At 39.5% G+C, this 17996-nt stretch overlaps 2 protein-coding genes across 3 annotated transcripts; both read left to right on the top strand.

The window, feature by feature from the left end:
• Nucleotides 1-244: 244 nt before the first annotated feature.
• Nucleotides 245-3949, top strand: LOC129125227 (C-C chemokine receptor type 5-like). Its single transcript, XM_054640568.2, has 2 exons — nucleotides 245-380; nucleotides 1026-3949. The coding sequence occupies exon 2, from the start codon at nucleotides 1037-1039 to the stop codon at nucleotides 2105-2107; it is 1071 nt and encodes a 356-aa protein (XP_054496543.1). The 5' UTR covers nucleotides 245-380; nucleotides 1026-1036; the 3' UTR covers nucleotides 2108-3949.
• On the top strand, nucleotides 276-17704 carry LOC129119433 (C-C chemokine receptor type 5-like). 2 transcript variants are annotated; one of them, XM_054631448.2, is made up of 3 exons: nucleotides 9862-9975; nucleotides 10360-10454; nucleotides 14082-17704. In XM_054631448.2, the coding sequence occupies exon 3, from the start codon at nucleotides 14093-14095 to the stop codon at nucleotides 15161-15163; it is 1071 nt and encodes a 356-aa protein (XP_054487423.2). In that variant the 5' UTR covers nucleotides 9862-9975; nucleotides 10360-10454; nucleotides 14082-14092; the 3' UTR covers nucleotides 15164-17704. The 2 variants fall into 2 exon arrangements, with proteins under 2 accessions (XP_077033981.1, XP_054487423.2); XM_077177866.1 differs by lacking the exons at nucleotides 9862-9975; nucleotides 10360-10454 and adding an exon at nucleotides 276-380.
• The last annotated feature ends 292 nt before the right edge of the window (nucleotides 17705-17996 follow it).

The raw sequence follows: 17996 nt of genomic DNA, 5'->3' as shown, positions 1-17996 counted from the left end.
GTGCCCCCTCCAAGACACTCTATGAATCTGAACTTTGCAGCTCCTGAATAAGGCTGTAAACAACTACTGAAACAAGGAATCAAAACTCCTTACATCCCCAAACAGCAGTGGAGAGGCCTTTCAGCTAACAGGAAGATGCTACAACAGAAAGAGGTATTAGAGGCCACTCGAACAGCAACTCTTTTGCGTTGTTTGCTAAGGTCTTTGTCTGTCTGTTCTCTCTACAGGACCATGCAGCAATTTCAGTCCAGAGGTATCTGAAACCAGCACACTTCCACTGCCTACACCTGCCCTAGGCTCTGTAAAAGAGCCAGTGTTTGCCATTTTAACCCAGATCAGCACTGCTGACTTTACACTCTTCAACACCCACAATAGCACTGGTAGGTGTGTTTAATACTGTCCTAATTCCTATAGGCATTAAGGCTCCCAAAATGTCACTTGAAGCAACCTGAGGAAGTGCTTGAAGTCAGCTGTTTTTCACCCATTTCACAGTACCTTTGCAGGCACCATTTACACCTGACCAATGCCTGGTCCTCCATGGGTAAGGGATAGAGGATGGAGCAGCATGATGAGGAGGTGGCCAGATCCCAATGAGAAGCAAGACTATGCTCTGCATTCCAGGCACAGTGCTCTCCTTGCCTTCCTGGCTTTCTACACTCCTCTGGAAAGCCACTGATGAGCACAAGAGCCCCAAACTACCCACAGCTCATTAAATTCATCCATCCTCTCCCTCTGGGTCCCCTCTGGGTCAGGCAACTGACAGGCTCTACTGAGGAGGAAAAATGCACATGACAATGCACACGTGGGAAATGACACACTTCCAACATGCACCAGTGTGACTCTCCAGATGTATAGATGGGTTTCCTGGGAGCTCTGCAATTTCATTCTCTTTCACACCTTGACATCGTAATGCTTGTGTGCTCATCAACAAAACTCATTTCAGATGAGAACATCAGCATGTTTCATTCTCTTCACTGCTAAACTTGGAGATTCTTCTAGTTTAATGATCTTTTATTCCTTTTCAGACCAATACACCATGGGAAATGAAACCACAGACTACACTGACTGGCCACTCACAACAGAATTTGACTACGGCGATTCGGCACCATGCATGGGAACTGAGGAAAAGCACTTTGCAGCAAAATTTTTGCCACCTCTTTATTCTTTAGTGGTGATATTTGGTCTGACAGGCAATCTGCTTGTTGTCCTTATCCTGGTCAAATACAAGAGACTGAAGAGTATGACTGACATCTACCTGCTCAACTTGGCAATTTCTGATCTGCTGTTCGTATTTTCTCTCCCCTTTTGGGCTTATTATGCAGCTCACACCTGGATTTTTGGGGAGGCGCTCTGTCGAATTCTGTCAGGTGTCTACCTCCTTGGCTTCTACAGTGGCATCTTCTTCATAATCCTGCTGACCCTGGACAGGTACCTGGCCATAGTGCATGCAGTGTTTGCTTTGAAAGCCAGGACAGTTACCTATGGCATCCTCACCAGCGTCATCACTTGGGCTGTTTCTGTTTTGGCTTCTGTCCCTGGGATAGTATTTCAGAAAACTCAGAAGGAAAGTTCAGGCTATACATGCAGTGCTCATTATCCAAGTGATTCCATAATAAATTGGAAGTACTCTATTATTCTAAAGATGAACATTCTGGGACTTATTGTTCCAATGCTAATTATGATTTTCAGTTACTCACAAATTCTAAAAACACTATGGAGATCCAAGAATGAGAAAAAACAGAAGGCAGTCAGACTTATTTTTGTAATCATGATTTTTTACTTCATCTTCTGGACACCATTCCATATTTCTTCTTTTTTGCATACATTTCAAAATCCACTTTTCATCCCAAACTGTGAACTTAAAAGTCAGCTGGAGAAAGCAATTCAAGTTACAGAAACAATCTCAATGATCCACTGTTGCATTAATCCCGTGATCTATGTATTTGTTGGAGAAAAATTTAGGGCATATCTTTATATCTTTTTCCGAAAGCAAGTCGCACCTCACCTTTGCAAAAAATGTCCAAGTCTGTATCGTGAAAAGTTGGAAAGAGTCAGTTCCACATTCACACAATCCACTGCGGAGCATGACATCTCTACTGGACTGTAAAAATACATCAGAACATTAGTTAGCAAATTTTGCATCACTGCTTTGCCTTAAGGAGTGGCACATCCTTAAGGCATCCTGGGTCACATCAAATAGGACTTAAATAGGGTCCAGACAAATATGATCATGCTTTTTTACAAAAATCTATCCACTGAGGTTTATTGAGAAGGGAATACAATATTGAAAATCTAAGGGGTAATAAGATCACAAGATCTTACTGGGACTATTTAACTCAAGAATTTTTCTGTTTTGCTAATAGTGCAGTCATTTTTAAACATAATCCTTTAACATCTATAACTAAGTTATAGCATTTTGGTTTTTGCTTTTTAATTTTATGTCTGCCATATCACCACTCAGTTGCTGACTTTTTCCAAAGAGTGGTTTTAATCAGCAACATTGCAATTTTTGTGGGTGCAATTCTTCAAGCAACTGCACACATTAAGTTTACTGACTGTACAACAAGACAATGATGCAGTCCTAAAAAGTGTGAGCTTGTTTCTGACAAGTCATATCCCTCCAAGAAAAAAATAAAACAAAACTAAACTAAAACAATAAGGGCCCTTCAGCAAAGATCTGCAAGACCTGAATGAAAATTACCTTGGTATGTGCAATGCAAGTTTCTGTATGAGCAAAATATCAGGATCCTCTGAAGGATGTGAACACAGTACTGAGAGCAGGCCTCCCTAGTTCTGGACAGGTAAATCATGTGCAAAAGAAGAGTTGACACAGCAACACATGACACTGGTGCGTCAGGTTAGGCTCCTGCATGGGAAAAACATGCTCTTCACACACAAAGCAACTCTGACTTTTGGGATACACTTCTAGGAAGACAGTGGCCTTGGAACTGCAAAATCAGCCAATTCCAGACAAGGCATACCTTCCTGCCTTCCCAGGAGAAGAGTGCCTCTTGCCAAATGGTGCCTCAATGAGAACTGCATGCTGATTGAAGACTCGGGACCATTGGCCCTCTGGTGTACAATGGCCATATATTTATTCCACCATTGAGAGTTTCCCTGTAAAAGAAAGGAATTCTAGGGACATGGGGTTAGCAAAGAAGAGGAAGAAGGAGCATAGCAGACAATTTCCTACTTCAAACTGTAAAGAAGTGCAGGTGATCACTCCTTATGCAAGTGAGCTGGCCTTCTGGTGTTTTCCCCTTTTCTTTGGAAGGGCACAGCTCATGCGTGCAAGGAGTTGCTAGTGGAAATCTAGAGGGGCAGATTCAACTAACCTCCAGCAAGGACACCAGAGGGAATTCCATGCTACTTAAGGTCAGGCATGTGATGTAGATGCCTGAATTAACAGCAAATCTCTTCAAGGTCCCTCAGTGGTCAGTAGAGAATAAGAAGTGCCTGAGCCAGAAGCAGTCATGGGATTTAGTCTCAGGGGAAGATTAACTGTCCAACTGTGGAAGGAACCTGAAAATGTCAGCCTCTTAATTTGGCTATCAGATGCCTTAATCTAGGTGGTGCAAATACTCTTCTTCCTCTTGCCTTAAAATGCCTGGGCACTGCTTCTGTTTGTTAGCTTTTATCCCATCAGCTATTGTATCCTTGTGAGGTTAATAGCCACAGATAGACTACACAAAGACCAAAAACTATCCTCACAGTAAACTTTCTGGCTTAAAAATAGTAGTTTTTTGTTCTTTTCTGCTTTCTTTACTGAAACAATGTGAAAGCACCGTTTTAATTCTAAAGCATAAATTAGTTCAATGCAATACAAATCTGACTGTAACGGTGATAGTTCTACTGCTGTGTTTAACTGTAAATCCTTCTCTTGTTGGAATTAAATTTCTTCCTGTTTTCATGTTAATGCAGTGAAATTAATAAAATCAGTGTCTGGAAATCTGTGTATACCCGTGTTCTCTTCTGTAAGCAAAAGGGCATTGGCTCTGCTCTCAGAGTGGAGATGAGAAAAAGACAAATGGGCACTTGCAATACCACACCGCAAACCAAGCAAACACAGAAGTCCAGAAGCTTTTGCAGCTGGCACAGCTTTTATTCATTATCAAACTCCAGAAGAGGGACATACAATAGCTTTGGAAAAAGTCTGGGGCCACAGATTTTAAATTAGTGAGATTTGGAGAAAGAGGGTTATGTGTGTTACAAACAGAGAAAGAGTGGCAATAAAAGATGTCACTATATTAATATTGGGATAAAACCAGGATTCTCCATAGATTCTCTGCATCAAATTATAGATCTCCTTGCACCATATAGAGTGATCCCAGACAAGCAGTGTGCCTGTTGTCCCAAGTTTTATGTGTAAGGAAATTAGGCCCTCAAAATTCAATATGGAAATATGCTTCTGCTTCACCCTGCCATTCTCCCTGCTTCATTGTGCCCATTCCTTTTTTTTAGCCTATGATCCACACCTCCTTCTCTCCCCTGCACACTCTTCTTATTTATCCATCACAGGATAAGCAAAATTCGATAACCACTCCCCCCTCCTCTTTTTTTTTTCTAAATCTGATTTCAATTTTCTATTTTGTGCTGTAGGAGCACAAATAAACTAAACTTAAACATTATGCTGTTATGTGCCCAAGCAAGATAATCCTTGATTCTTCATTGCAGCTTTGCACTGCGACATGCCCCTGCATGATAAGAGACACTTACAGTTATGAAGCTCCAAAATAAACATCTGTCCTTCCACTGAAAATTACAGGAGTGGTAAATAAAAGAATATAAGAACAAATTTATATGGTATCTTGTTGCAGTTAATTAGAAATAAAGAAAGTGCCAGGAGAATAACATGACACTGACCAGGTTAAATGGCACAAATGAGACACTGCTCATTTTGAAATTTAATTTTGCTGCTGTTTTCAACTGCTGATGCCTACTGCCCTTCACTAGGAAGTGTTTAGTGTGGTCACTGCGACCTCAGAAGCATTACTCCTTAATAAAGTAATAAAAAAATTAAAGCTAACAGAGGGAAAATTCTGGTGTATTTAGAATATCTATAGCAACCAGGCCAGAACAAAAGGGTGCAATATGCTTTGTACCCATATTTTGGTCACACTTGCCTACTAGGAGCTGTACTTTATTCAGAAAATTGAATAGGAGGATTTAAAAAAAGGTTGTTGAAGTTTGTGTCACTGCCAAGATGTGTTGTAGGTCTGGCGACAGCGAGAGCAATCTTGGTTTGAATGTTTGAAGTCTGAAATGACTGATGCTGGGAAGGTGGGACCCCAGCACTGAGAGAGAGGAGGGCAGCATTTTTAGAAAAACAGTTTTGCCATTATGCAAAACTGCACAGACCTCCAAGTGATGCTCAGCTCTCCAGAACTGTCTACAGGGTTGTGCCAGTAGGATGCTACCCATACAACACAACCTATCCTGATACCAGACTTTTTGAATGGAATGCAAACCAAATAGATGGAAGTAAAGGAGCCATCTGGACATAGCTTGCAGGGACACTAATATAAGGTATGGACAATTACAGACTATATCTAACATTTGACTCTTGAAAGTATTTTCTGGTTTCTAGGGGCTAATGTTGTCCTGAGCATGGATTCTTTCACCTGATGTGCAATAAGCTGATTCACACATGCAGTTGAGATATGTTTTTTATTTTATATCTGAGCGGAGATGGGTGCTAGGTCATGAATCTGAAAGCTAGCACACCTCCAAAACGCCACGTAATCATTTTTATACACTTTGAACAATAGGAGATTGACATTTCCCACATATGTACCAACTTAAAGCTGAAGTCCTTGGCTTTGCATTCTCTGATCTCCATTTAAGGGAGTTCACACTTCCTTCACTCTGCCTGCCCTTTGAAGAAGGGGGTTTTGTGAGTAAGAGGCAATCATAGTCTATAGGCAGGTATTAAACTCTGTTAATGACTAAGCAAACTTCTTTGGCTTTATCAAAAGTTTCATTTTCTTTGTAGCTTAGATTATAGTGTCCTCCTGTTCTTACTTCTCAGGTGTTAGATTTTGGTCCCTGCATGTTTGGTTTCTCCTTCACTTTTACTAAGGTCTCTTATTTGTCCTGTACTATGCTTCAGTGAATTTTTAACTCTCTCAAGCTACTTTATTGCCTTACTGGCATATACTTTGTCATCAAACAGACTCTGTTCACCCTTTGTGTGACCTAGTTTTCACTGGGAGGAAATTTAGTGTGTGATTTTCCCAGCCTGCTTGATAAAAGGTCCAAGAGTTACAGGTGCACAGGAGGAGCATATCCAATGCACAGACAAGATAGCCCCAAAACACCAAACTCTAGACCTAGAATTTATGTACTCTTAATGTACCTGAAAAAAACCCCCAAAATGTGTGAATTAAAGGCCTGTGTAAAAATTAGATTCTGAGAGATTAAATGAAATGCATAACTGTGTCCCCAAAGTAAAATCTATTGTATAATGACAACCCTTTATCTACAAATTGGTAGAGCATACATCACAAACATGGACAAAAATAGTAGAAGGAAGCAACGTTCTCTTCCTTGCTGCATAACGAAACATTGTTCAGTAAGAGCAGCTTGGAGAAAGCCAAAACAAAAATAATATCATGACAATAAGAGATAGGATGTGCTGCAATGTACAATGACATATGTGACAGATTTACAATGAAGAAAGAGCAAGCATAAAAATAATAGCTGAAAGAGCCCCCAGCCTTTGATGTTATTGACAATAAAGAGCAATGTGAAGAAATGTTCATCAGCTTTAGAAATGCTTGTATCTTCCAGAATTTGATTTTGTAACCTATCTTCTTTTACACCTATGTGTGAAGTGTTTTGGGATCTTTTTCACTAGTCTCTAGATAGAAATCTTAGGGTGTGGTACATCATGCTTTTCCCCTGTTCTCCTCAAAAGAATACATTTCACAGATGTTAAGATTGGGTGTGATTGTGACTGTGGCTCAAATGATGAGTCACCAGAACTTGAAAGCCTGAAAGAGAAGGCTGATAAGAAAAAATAGTCTAAGCAATAAAGTAGTTTGAACTGGATGTTTTTATTCTGCCTTTTCAAGACAAAGACATTTGCCACTGATGAAAGAAAATACATGCTAATACTAACTTAGTTTGGACACAGATGTTGTAAATAGAGCAAGTAACAAGATTCATCTAGTTCATGTTCACTTGTCTTCATCTGACCTCTTCTCCAGATGAAAAGGATTAATCTTTGCTGTAGCAATAGACTTTTAGTAAGACTGTTGTGCTCTGTCACACTGTGTATACCTAAGAAAGGCATTTGTCATTCTGTCCCAGGATTCCTTCTTCCCCCCAGCCTTTCTTCTTCAGGTGGTGCAAGTTTGAAATAACTTGAAAGGAAACTGTAAGTTGAATTTTCAAGTTTCTGTACCCATAATTATACTTGATGACACTTGTGTATCACAGTGGTATGCAAGGTTCTGGCATGTGTCCTAGTAGCCAGTCTGGTACCAGTGTAAATCTCACATAAATTACAGCATCTCCTCTGGGAATGCCATACCACTCAGATACCAGACTCTTCAATGTAATGGGCTGATTTCTGTAAAGATAAATCGTATAATAAAACATCGGATAGGAGAGATTGACAGATGGAGCTTGGCTTGACAGTCATTGTACATGGCTGCACACTTGCTGAGTGCCTCAATTTGAGCACCACAGATGGGGAATGTAGCTCACTTCCATTCCAGGAATATCTTTATGGAGGGAAGGAGCATCACACCACTAAGCAGAACTCCTACTCATCTCTGAATGAAAACCATGATAGGTAAAATTCAAAGCTATATCAATCCACTGAATCATTACTTTTGTAATTAAACAATAGCTTCAGTTTCTTGGTAAAATGATAAGGTTCAGCATAGGTAAAGGGTCTTCAAATCTGCTGGCATTAATGACAAGCAGCAGTACCCTGATTCAAAGAATTGCTTGGCAAGGGATTGAGAAAAAGCTGAGAAAAATCTGACTTGCCAGAATGGATGTGTTGCTTGCATTGTCCATACCCGTGTTCACACACAAAAGATGGAGGCAGCAGAGAAGAGAAGGTGAGAGAGCATTAAGATGATCAGTTCCAGATTAGTGTGTTGAAATTTCAGACTGGATAGGAGACCAATTCGTGCAGGAAAGATCTCATCCTAACAGCATTGATGAACAGCACACCACTCAATGCCCCACAAACAGCACAAGGGAATTGGGCTTGCCTACAGCCTCATGCAAGACCTGACCAAATCTGGCAGCTCTGCTTATCTGCAGCTGGGGTAGAGCTAATTGTAGATATCCTGCAGGTGCTGGCAATAAAGCCACACAACCCAGTACTTGGGCTGCCAAGTGCCACAGCAATTCACACTCTCTCTGGAGATTTTCTCATCCAGCTGTAAGATGCAGCTGGTGAGCAGACCAAGTGCATTCCCCTTATTCAGCTGTTACAACCATGAGTGGCAGAGGCCCTCTGTTGGTGTGCAATACTCTTCATCAGTAAATAACACTGTGCTTGCTGACCAGACTGAGCTATGGGAGCTAAAAGCTATAATCAACAAAATCAAACACATGAATAAAGCCAATGAATCCCTGGGAACAAGGAACTATTTCTGAAGACCAGCCTACCACAGGTCTTATTTTAAAGCAGTAGTGGTAGTTGATCTTGTTATTGTTAGTCAAAATGCTGTAGACAAGTTTTGCATGAGCATATTTTAGAATTAAAAAGCTTGATAAAAAACAGGCAAGTCCAGCAACAGGTTTGAGACTGTTTCCTCTGTTCCTGTGATGTGAAGTTATGAAAGGGTTTAGAGTCTCCAGTGGTTAAGTAACATACAGCAATCAATGCAGTCTTCATGAAGAGATACTTAAAATATCTATTAATTTTAGTATGTAGATTGTTTAGAAATTATATATTGAAAAAGTAATTTGACACAATACCTTGTTTCAGAATTATAAGTATTCAGCATGAAAGCAGAATTTTTTTATCCAGGAAAGTTAGGCAGTAATTGGGAACTTTTTTTAGGTGTAGTGGAAACAGTATTAGAAGCAGCTATTTCCACTGACTGTGTAGGGGATCTAATATAGTCAGTCCATCAAGCATGGTGGGGTGAACATACCCTTAGAATACCCTTCTGGAGCCTTTAATTCTGATCCTGAGACTCCAGCCTTTAAAGAGCTCATTGTAACAGCTGAATAGGAAAGGAAGAGAAAAATTCATTTGTACTATGGAATAAAGATTAGTTTTCATGCAAAGAAGGGCTGACAAGGGAAAAGAGAGTGAGCTTTTCACTCTTTACTGTCTCCCCACAGATCTGAGGGATAACTCAGAAGTTGTGATTCCCTTTACTTCCAGTAAGGAATGGCAGCATACAAATAAAGATATCATCGTGCTTTTGTTTTAAAATCTTTTAAGGATACCAAGAGTCAATGCAGAAAAGGCATCCCTTTAGTGCCTTCACTGATGGGATGAGATCCTCCAGAACCCTATCAAGAGATGTCAATGTGAGGCAGGGGGTGGTACTTCACCAGGTATCTTCTCAGGGGTTCTCTCTAAAGGGTTCTCTGGCATTTGGTCAGGCACCATTCCCTTTCTTCCTTTCTGTGTTTTTCCTACCTCCTTAGTCATTTATTTGATGTCCAGGAAGGATCTAGAAATCTACTTACAGTGCAGCTTCAGTTTAAAAGTCAGAGGAATCAGCTACGGGAAGGAAATTGATAAGAGATCAGATTTTATCAGGGTTTCTAAAGCTTAATTCCAAAACATAAGTGACAGTGTTGTTTTAAAAGATCAGACTTAGTTCTTAGTTCTTTGATCAGACTTTAGCTTTTAGTTCACTACACAGACTAAGTCATAGTCTTGTGAGACTATAAAAAACATAGTCCAGAAGACAAGGTTAAAGAAAAATAGGATTGATTAACTATCTTGAAATATAAGGACTGCAACTCAGAGCAAGACAACAGAAAGTGCAGGTAATTCTGAATAGAAGCATAAACTTTATTCAAAAGCTCCACATTTTCTTAAAGGACAGAAAAACAAAAGAAACGTAAGGACTTAAAAATGTAAAGGGATGAACCGCATGTAAATTGTTCTTGATTCAAATAGGTTAGCTAAAAGATAAAATAATTCTATAAACTCTTTTTCTAAAACTATAGTGTTGGGTTGTGAAACTTCAACTCCTAGGAGGATCCTCTAGAATTTCAACATATCTGCACGCCGCAAGAGTTAGAAAAGTAACATCTGATAACCCATTTTTAGAAAAAGAGAACCAGAGAATTGCTCCTTCATTTTCTTTAAAAACGAGACTAGATTTTTTTGCTTGAAGATTTCAAACAGCTACATTCTTCTTCACACAGGAAGACGTGGTTTTGACCTTCTTTTTTGTGACGGACAAGTCATTTTAGCATTACTCATGTTGTAATAATACATCACCTGCACCAAAAGATATCTGGTAAGTCATCTTTGCCTCTTTTGTTTTACATTTAGTAGCTACATAGGTAGTACGACGGTTGAAGTGAAACATACTAGTGGAATCCTGCCAGTGTACTCATCTTTAAAAATCACCCTGGCAAAATGCATAATATATGTTAAATTGAATACACTAGTTTTAAAGGACAATATCACTAGAAGACTTGAGCAGAGCATCCAGGTAGGGAAAGAAATAAATCTCTAGTGATTGATCTGAGTAAGAAACATAATGGAGTATGCCTCCCTGATTTTGTCTCTGAAAATGATGTGCAATGATAGAAATATTGATTTTAAAACTGTTACTTCAAAACAAAACAGTTTGAATGTTGAGTTATTTAAGAGTACTTATGCTTCTCATAGGATGACTTCAGAAAAACTAGTGTTGTGTTTTAGACACTGACTCATTGGATCCTGTTTACATGCAGGACTTTACACTTAGCACTTTACCTCCATCTGCAACAGCCTTAAAATTATTACTATTTTATGGGACTATGCAAATGAACTGAAACTCACTTTAGTAAAATCTTTGCCTTTTAAAACACAGAAAGCTGTGACCTGAAACTCAGCATGAAACAGGGACATAGGTTTACTCATCTTTTCTATGGTGAGCCTTTCTTTTAAAAAATGCATGACTGCTACTATTCTCAAGCAGAGAAACAGAATTCATATAGCAGATTGTAGGTTTCTGGAAATATTGCATTTATCTAAACTGTACTCAAAATTATATAGAAGGTTTTTTTTAAATATCGTTTCTTCAGAGGTCTTTGTTGACTACCTTTCAGGGGTTTTTTAATGACCAGGAAACATAAGCCCAGTCAGATCCCTCCAGTTAGGTGAACGACCTACTCTAGTTAGTGAACTTATTAACCCAGTGAAATGTTCCAACCAGTAGCCAACAGTGTCTCCTAAAACATCAAGATTATAGGCTAAAGCACAAACCTGCTTATAGTTCTTTTTTCCCTGGATTCCAAATTAGTATTTTTAGTCTCCATTTTCAGCATGTGCTTGATACTATACTCAATTCAGAGTAGTAAATACTTTTGCAGAGAGACTTGTGAAGCAAAGGGCTGGAGGATGGGTCTTCGTTATCAGAATGGGGCTTAGTTATCAGAAGCAACTGCTCAAAGGGGAAGCCATAGCTTAAGCATGCAAAAAGGGTTGTAAGGAAGAAGACAAGATGCAGGGAAGATGTGGTAGTCATTCCAGAAAGGCAGAAGAAAAAGAGAGAAGGCATTGAGATAGCAGTTAATGGGAAGAAAGGTCTGTCACAAAAAGAATTATCACAGTAATATCAAGGCAGCATTTTGCTATGAATCCCATCAATCACCTACTCATAAAATCCCACCCTGGGTTTATGATTTAGTTGTTTTTCATACTTATATTTATGCATGACCATCCCACAGGTGCAAAATGAACAAGACAGGGAGTGCTAGGTCTGGCACTCATCCCATATTCCCAGTATATAGCATGGCTGACTGACACATTGTAAATGAAGATACTCAGCTCTGTGCAGGGATGTACTGTCAGGACATGCTACATGGATCTAGCAAGTCTAGCTGAAGGAAATTTTGAATATTTACTTGGGTAACACCCAAGTCTCATGTTTTGAAGTAAAGAATTTAAATTTTTAGACCAAACACACTTTTTAAAAAAAGTGTTGCTGAAAGTAATTAAGAAATGTAAACTCTTAGCTACTTTAAAATCAAGATATTTACTGACAACAGACAGAGCCACAGACACCTCCTTTACCAACAAAACCATAACTGCTGCATTGTAATAACTACATAGTATGACTATGGAAAAAGCTGTTTCATAGAGATTGCCAGAGTTTCCTAAAAGACCGTCTTTGAAGAGGTTGACAGCACTTATTTGTCATCAAGGAATTGTATCTGGGCAAAGCTGAGACCCAAACAATTACAATTTGCTAATATTCTCTTACTCCTCATTCTCCAAAAGAAAACTTTGCACCATACTCAACATACCAAAGTAATGTCTGAACATGAATGTTGTTCTTATTATTCTTAGGAGCAGAGCTGGTAGCCAGACTCAAAAACTCGGGAAAAGAGCACAAAAGCGTTTTGCAAAAGCAGCATTTCTTTTAGCACAAGGTGCAGATTTTGCTCCAACAAAACTTCCTCTTTTGGAGCAGATGCATATCTGCACTGTGCAGCATAAGAATCTCCATCAGGAGCTGGCAGCAGAACCTCATTTTTAAGGTCACAGACCTAGGAAATAGCCCCTTCCCCAAGACCTCAGCTTAGATTTAGCTAAGCCAACCACTTGGACACAGATTAAGGACACTGGCATTTTAAGCAATTTGTTTTTACAGCAGTAAATAGTCTATTCTCCTGAGAGGTTTTATCTACGGGCTCAAAGAGATGCTTTGGGGATTTAACAAGCTCTAAGTCAGAATGGACCACTATGAGCCTCTACCAAAAAGCAGAGCAGGGGCCTGTCTCTCAGTCACTCCAGTCACAGGCTGAGTTTCTTCAGTGACATTTAGACTTGCAGAACTCAAGTGCAGACAGAATGAAATAGTGGTGGTTTTGAGACTGTGGTCTCTGCAAAACATGCTTGCAATCACTTTGGGCAGAGCACACCACAGAAAAAAAGTGCATTCAGGAAAGGAAAGAACACTGGTGCATGACATGAGTGTTCAGGGACCACACAGCAACCTGGGCCAGATGCACTGCCTGAACTCTTCTGCATCAGACACTGTTACCTTTGTCTCAGAACAGGCATGACATTTCCAGGCTGATTTCAAAACTAACACCGTGCCATGGGCAGCCACCTGTTTGTCATGAAGTGTCTGATAAAAGCAGTCATGATGGCACAGGAAGACAGAGCAGCCCTTTAAACAGAGAGCAAGTAGCTCCCTCTGAGTGGCTACCAAAGGCATTGATTGCATTTCCTCACTAAGTGACCAGGGAGCGCTTTTGGTCCCTCTGACACTTCACAAAATCCTCTGCCCAGCTTCTCATGGGACACACAGGAATTCTTCTGTGTTCTCTGGGGGTCTGTGAGAAGACAGTAGTCCTGAGCTTTTCAGAGATCAAGTGAAACAAATCTATGCTTCTGCATCTGGCTCACAGTCCTACCAGGGACTTGGGAAAAGGAGAGGCTTTGGTGACTGGAGGGGCTGACATCACAGTCACAGCCTTTCTCTGCTCCCAGTATGTAGCAGAATTTGCCTGATGGCTTTCACAGCTCTGCTGCACGCTCACTTCCCAGGCCCTGACTCCTAGCAAGGGAAGGCCAGTCCCACACAGATTGCCTAAATCAAGAATAGCCATGGCTTAGATTCAATCTGCCATTCCTCTGTTTCTGGCTTAGCCAGGCAGCTGACAACCTCTGCTGAGAAGGAAAAATGCACATGACAATGTACATGTGGGAAATGGCACACTGCACACTTCCAAATGAAGCAGCGTGACTGCACAGCTGTATGGATGAGTTTCCTGGGAGCTCTGCAATTTCATTCTCTTGACATCGTAATGCTTGCGTGCTTATCAGCAGAACTCATTTCAAATGAGAACATCAGCATGTTTCATTCTCTTCACTGCTAAACTTGGGGATTCCTCTAATTTAATGTCTTCTTTTCTCTCCTTTGCAGACCAATACACCATGGGAAATGAAACCACAGACTACACCGACTGGCCACTCACAACAGAATTTGACTACAGCGATTCCACGCCTTGCCCTGCAACTGAGGAAAAGCACTTTGCAGCAAAATTTTTGCCACCTCTTTATTCTTTAGTGGTGATATTTGGTCTGACAGGCAATCTGCTTGTTGTCCTTATCCTGGTCAAATACAAGAGACTGAAGAGTATGACTGACATCTACCTGCTCAACTTGGCGATTTCTGATCTGCTGTTCGTATTTTCTCTCCCCTTTTGGGCTTATTATGCAGCTCACACCTGGATTTTTGGGGAGGTGCTCTGTCGAATTCTGTCAGGTGTCTACCTCCTTGGCTTCTACAGTGGCATCTTCTTCATAATCCTGCTGACCCTGGACAGGTACCTGGCCATAGTGCATGCAGTGTTTGCTTTGAAAGCCAGGACAGTTACCTATGGCATCCTCACCAGCGTTGTCACCTGGGCTGTTGCTGTTTTGGCTTCTGTCCCTGGGATAGTATTTCACAAAACTCAGAAGGAAAGTTCAGGCTATACTTGCAGTGCTCATTATCCATCAGGGCAGAGAAATACATGGAAGCAATTCCTCACCTTAAAAATGAACATCCTGGGACTTCTTATTCCGATGTTAATTATGATCTGCAGCTACACACAAATTATAAAGACATTACTGCAATGTAGAAATGAGAAGAAACATAAAGCAGTCAGGCTTATTTTCATTATCATGATTATCTACTTTTTTTTCTGGGCACCATACAACATCTGCATTCTCTTGCGTGATTTTCAAGGTGTGTTTTCCATCTCTACTTGTGAAGGAAATGGTCAACTGCACAAAGCAATCCAAGTGACAGAAACAATTTCAATGATCCATTGTTGTATCAACCCTGTAATCTACGCCTTTGCTGGAGAAAAATTTAGGAAATACCTTCGCAGCTTTTTCCGAAAGCAGATTGCAGTCCACTTGTCTAAATACTGTCCTGTTTTCTACGCTGACACAGCTGAACGAGCAAGCTCCACCTACACACAATCTACAGGAGAACAAGAAGTTTCTGCTGCATTATAAGTTGTGTCTAGTGAAAAAATGGAATTGACTCTTATGAGATCAACTCTATGATGAAAGCCTGATGAATATCTTCTGGACATTGTCTCTAAGGCAGATGAAAAAAAAAATCACAGAATACACATTTACCAAAGTTTGCATTTGCTCACAGACTTGAGTATTTGTAAATATATGAAAAAGATGCAGCAAATTACCTGACTGAGGGCCTGAGCTAGCAGGCTATCAGATTTTTTGAAGTGAACTAGAGGTTATAAAGTTACACTGGTTCTTTGGAAACATCTCTTGACTTTGTACATCACACAAGATACCTCACTCATTTAAACTCAGTCTCAGTCATATTTTTTACTAGTCTGGTTGTCTATCTCTGTAAATAATGTTAAATTACTAAGGTCCATCATACAGCATAGAATAGAAAATTTTATCATTTTATACACTTAGAATGGACTCTGATATTTCATGGTATATTTTCCTTTGTGTATGTTGAGTCCTAACCACTTAGATCTTTCTCATAATAGTTTTAACTGCTAGGGGCTAATACCTAAGTGACTTTCAGGTTTGATACTTCTGAAGAGTCTCTTTTACTCATCTGTTCTTTTATATGCTACTCGTGCTAAAAAGATAATATAATTGAGCTATCATTAAAAAACTAATGTCCTATAGCTGATCAGAAAATCAGTGTGGTGACAGTATTTTAAAAATATATTTCATATGGAGCTTTAACCAGGTTGGATCAAGTGTGGAGAGTGAGTCAAGAGTGTTTTAATTTTTAGTGCAGTGATTTTACTTGCCCTTTTTGTAGCCTCCATAAATGAAAAACTTAAAAAAAAAAATGAATGCAGGCATAATGACTATCACCACAACAGTGGTGAAACACATGTGAAAATGATTTCTGAACTGGATTGACACAGATGTTTTTAGAGATAAGTGTATGTTATAAACATTTAAGCTTACAAAACATCTGAATAAGTAAAAATATTCCTTGTTCTACAGAGTCAAGGGCAAAGGGCATAGACCATTTCTCTTTTGTTTTAGAAGCTGGTATCATTTGGGGGGCTGTGATAATGGGGGCTTTTTTGCCATTTAGGAGTTTTACAGAGAGCAAAAGTTTCCATAATTAGTAAGACTGGTGGTTAAATATGACTGATTCTCCATAAAGCTCAGAACCTGTAAAGCATGGGAACACATAGAAAACATTAAATAAATGTTTGGCTACTCAGGTACTTAAGAACATACCATAATCACAATATTAATTAAATTGGGCCAATTTCTCCTTCTAACAGTTCTTATATTTCCCCTAAGACATATGGTATTGGACAACTTTGGAGACAGGAAAAAAAAAGTGAATATTTTGTTTGCTGTTCCTATCCAGGAGGGCAATTTCTGTTTCCCAACTTCTCTAGCCAGCCTTTAAAATAATATTTTCAAAGATGCAAATGTTTCAAGAAGTCTCGAAGAAATTTTACAGTGGAAAATGCTTGTGAAAGCAGGAAGTAAAATAGGGAAATCTTTACTTATCAAACCACTTGTTTTGTGTTATTTTGTCATATTGAGCACCACTTTGGAACTACATCCACATGGAAAGTGTAACAGAAGTATATCACACCTTCTCATCTCATTTACATGATTTTCAGCTGCATATTCTTCTTTAAGGCCCTGTGCATCAATTACTTTCTGGACTTAGTACATGCTTTTAAAATGGGTAAATATATCAGCATTATGAGAAATACACACCTTCTAGTCAGGCTGGTTTGGTTTTTTTTTTACTTATAGAATACATTTATGAAAACAATTTCATATTTTATTCTGCTCTTGACAAGAACTTTCTCTTGATCTTAAAAACACCTTTAGGAAACTACTTTCTCTGGAGGGCTTTGATGCCAGACACAGTAATGCCTCTTTGTCAGCCCTTCGGGAGCAAAGCACAACAACCAAACATGTGTGGGGACAATGACAAGCTTTCTGAGAGTCATGTCAAAACTGCCCTGATCCTTCTACAGCATGGACTTCTAATCATGGATCTTTCTAAGCAACAAGCAGCTTCCGGAGGAAAGAGGTGGAACTGAGGTTGGTGGCCCAGCGGTTCGGCAGCTTATCAAGAGTTTCCATCACTTGACTGGAAAGGGATAACACTTCAGCACATGAAAACAAGTCATATTTCAGCAACTGCAATGAACTGTGATCCACATTCAAAGAGACAATGGAAAACATAGTATTTGGTTGCACTGCTGGTACATTCAGTTAAGGACTCTGCCAATAACTGTAATAATACTTTGTGTTACACCATCCATTAAAGCTGGTTAACTTTTTTGTTAGACTTCTTGATCCTTTCTCACCTCCATCCCTTATTTTTTAGAATAGCCCAGAAGAATGAAAAAGGAAAATAAATTCCTCTTCATAACGCTGAAAGAACAGGTGGGACAAAATTGGGGTTTTACAAATGGACTAAGAACCAGCATAATAAAATAACTAGCAAGATAACTCCAGTGCTCTTAACTGCTTGTCACTAACAATCTAATAATAAATATGCTATTTGAGTTGTGATTACATTTGATTTTGTTTACATTTACCAATGGGAAAAGCAGTATCTCAGACAATTCACACTGATCCTAGATGATTTATATTAGTGGTTTTAAAAATAAATAAGCGTATAAAAGAATTCCAGTGTATTTAGTGACCTAAGTTATTAGGTCATCTAGCTAAAATCTATCAATTACAGCAGACTTGCGCGCACGCTTCCCTTCAATTCTCAAGATTACAGTGCCACCATGTGGTCTCACTGTAAAGTTTGATGCCAACAAACTGCACTACTCCAGGCAGGCTTTTGGTGCTCTTCTCA

This window comes from Agelaius phoeniceus, chromosome 1 (assembly GCF_051311805.1).
Source record: "Agelaius phoeniceus isolate bAgePho1 chromosome 1, bAgePho1.hap1, whole genome shotgun sequence".
NCBI lineage: Eukaryota > Metazoa > Chordata > Aves > Passeriformes > Icteridae > Agelaius > Agelaius phoeniceus.
Note: the sequence above shows the minus strand (reverse complement) of the source record. Positions and strands in the feature narration are given on the sequence as shown.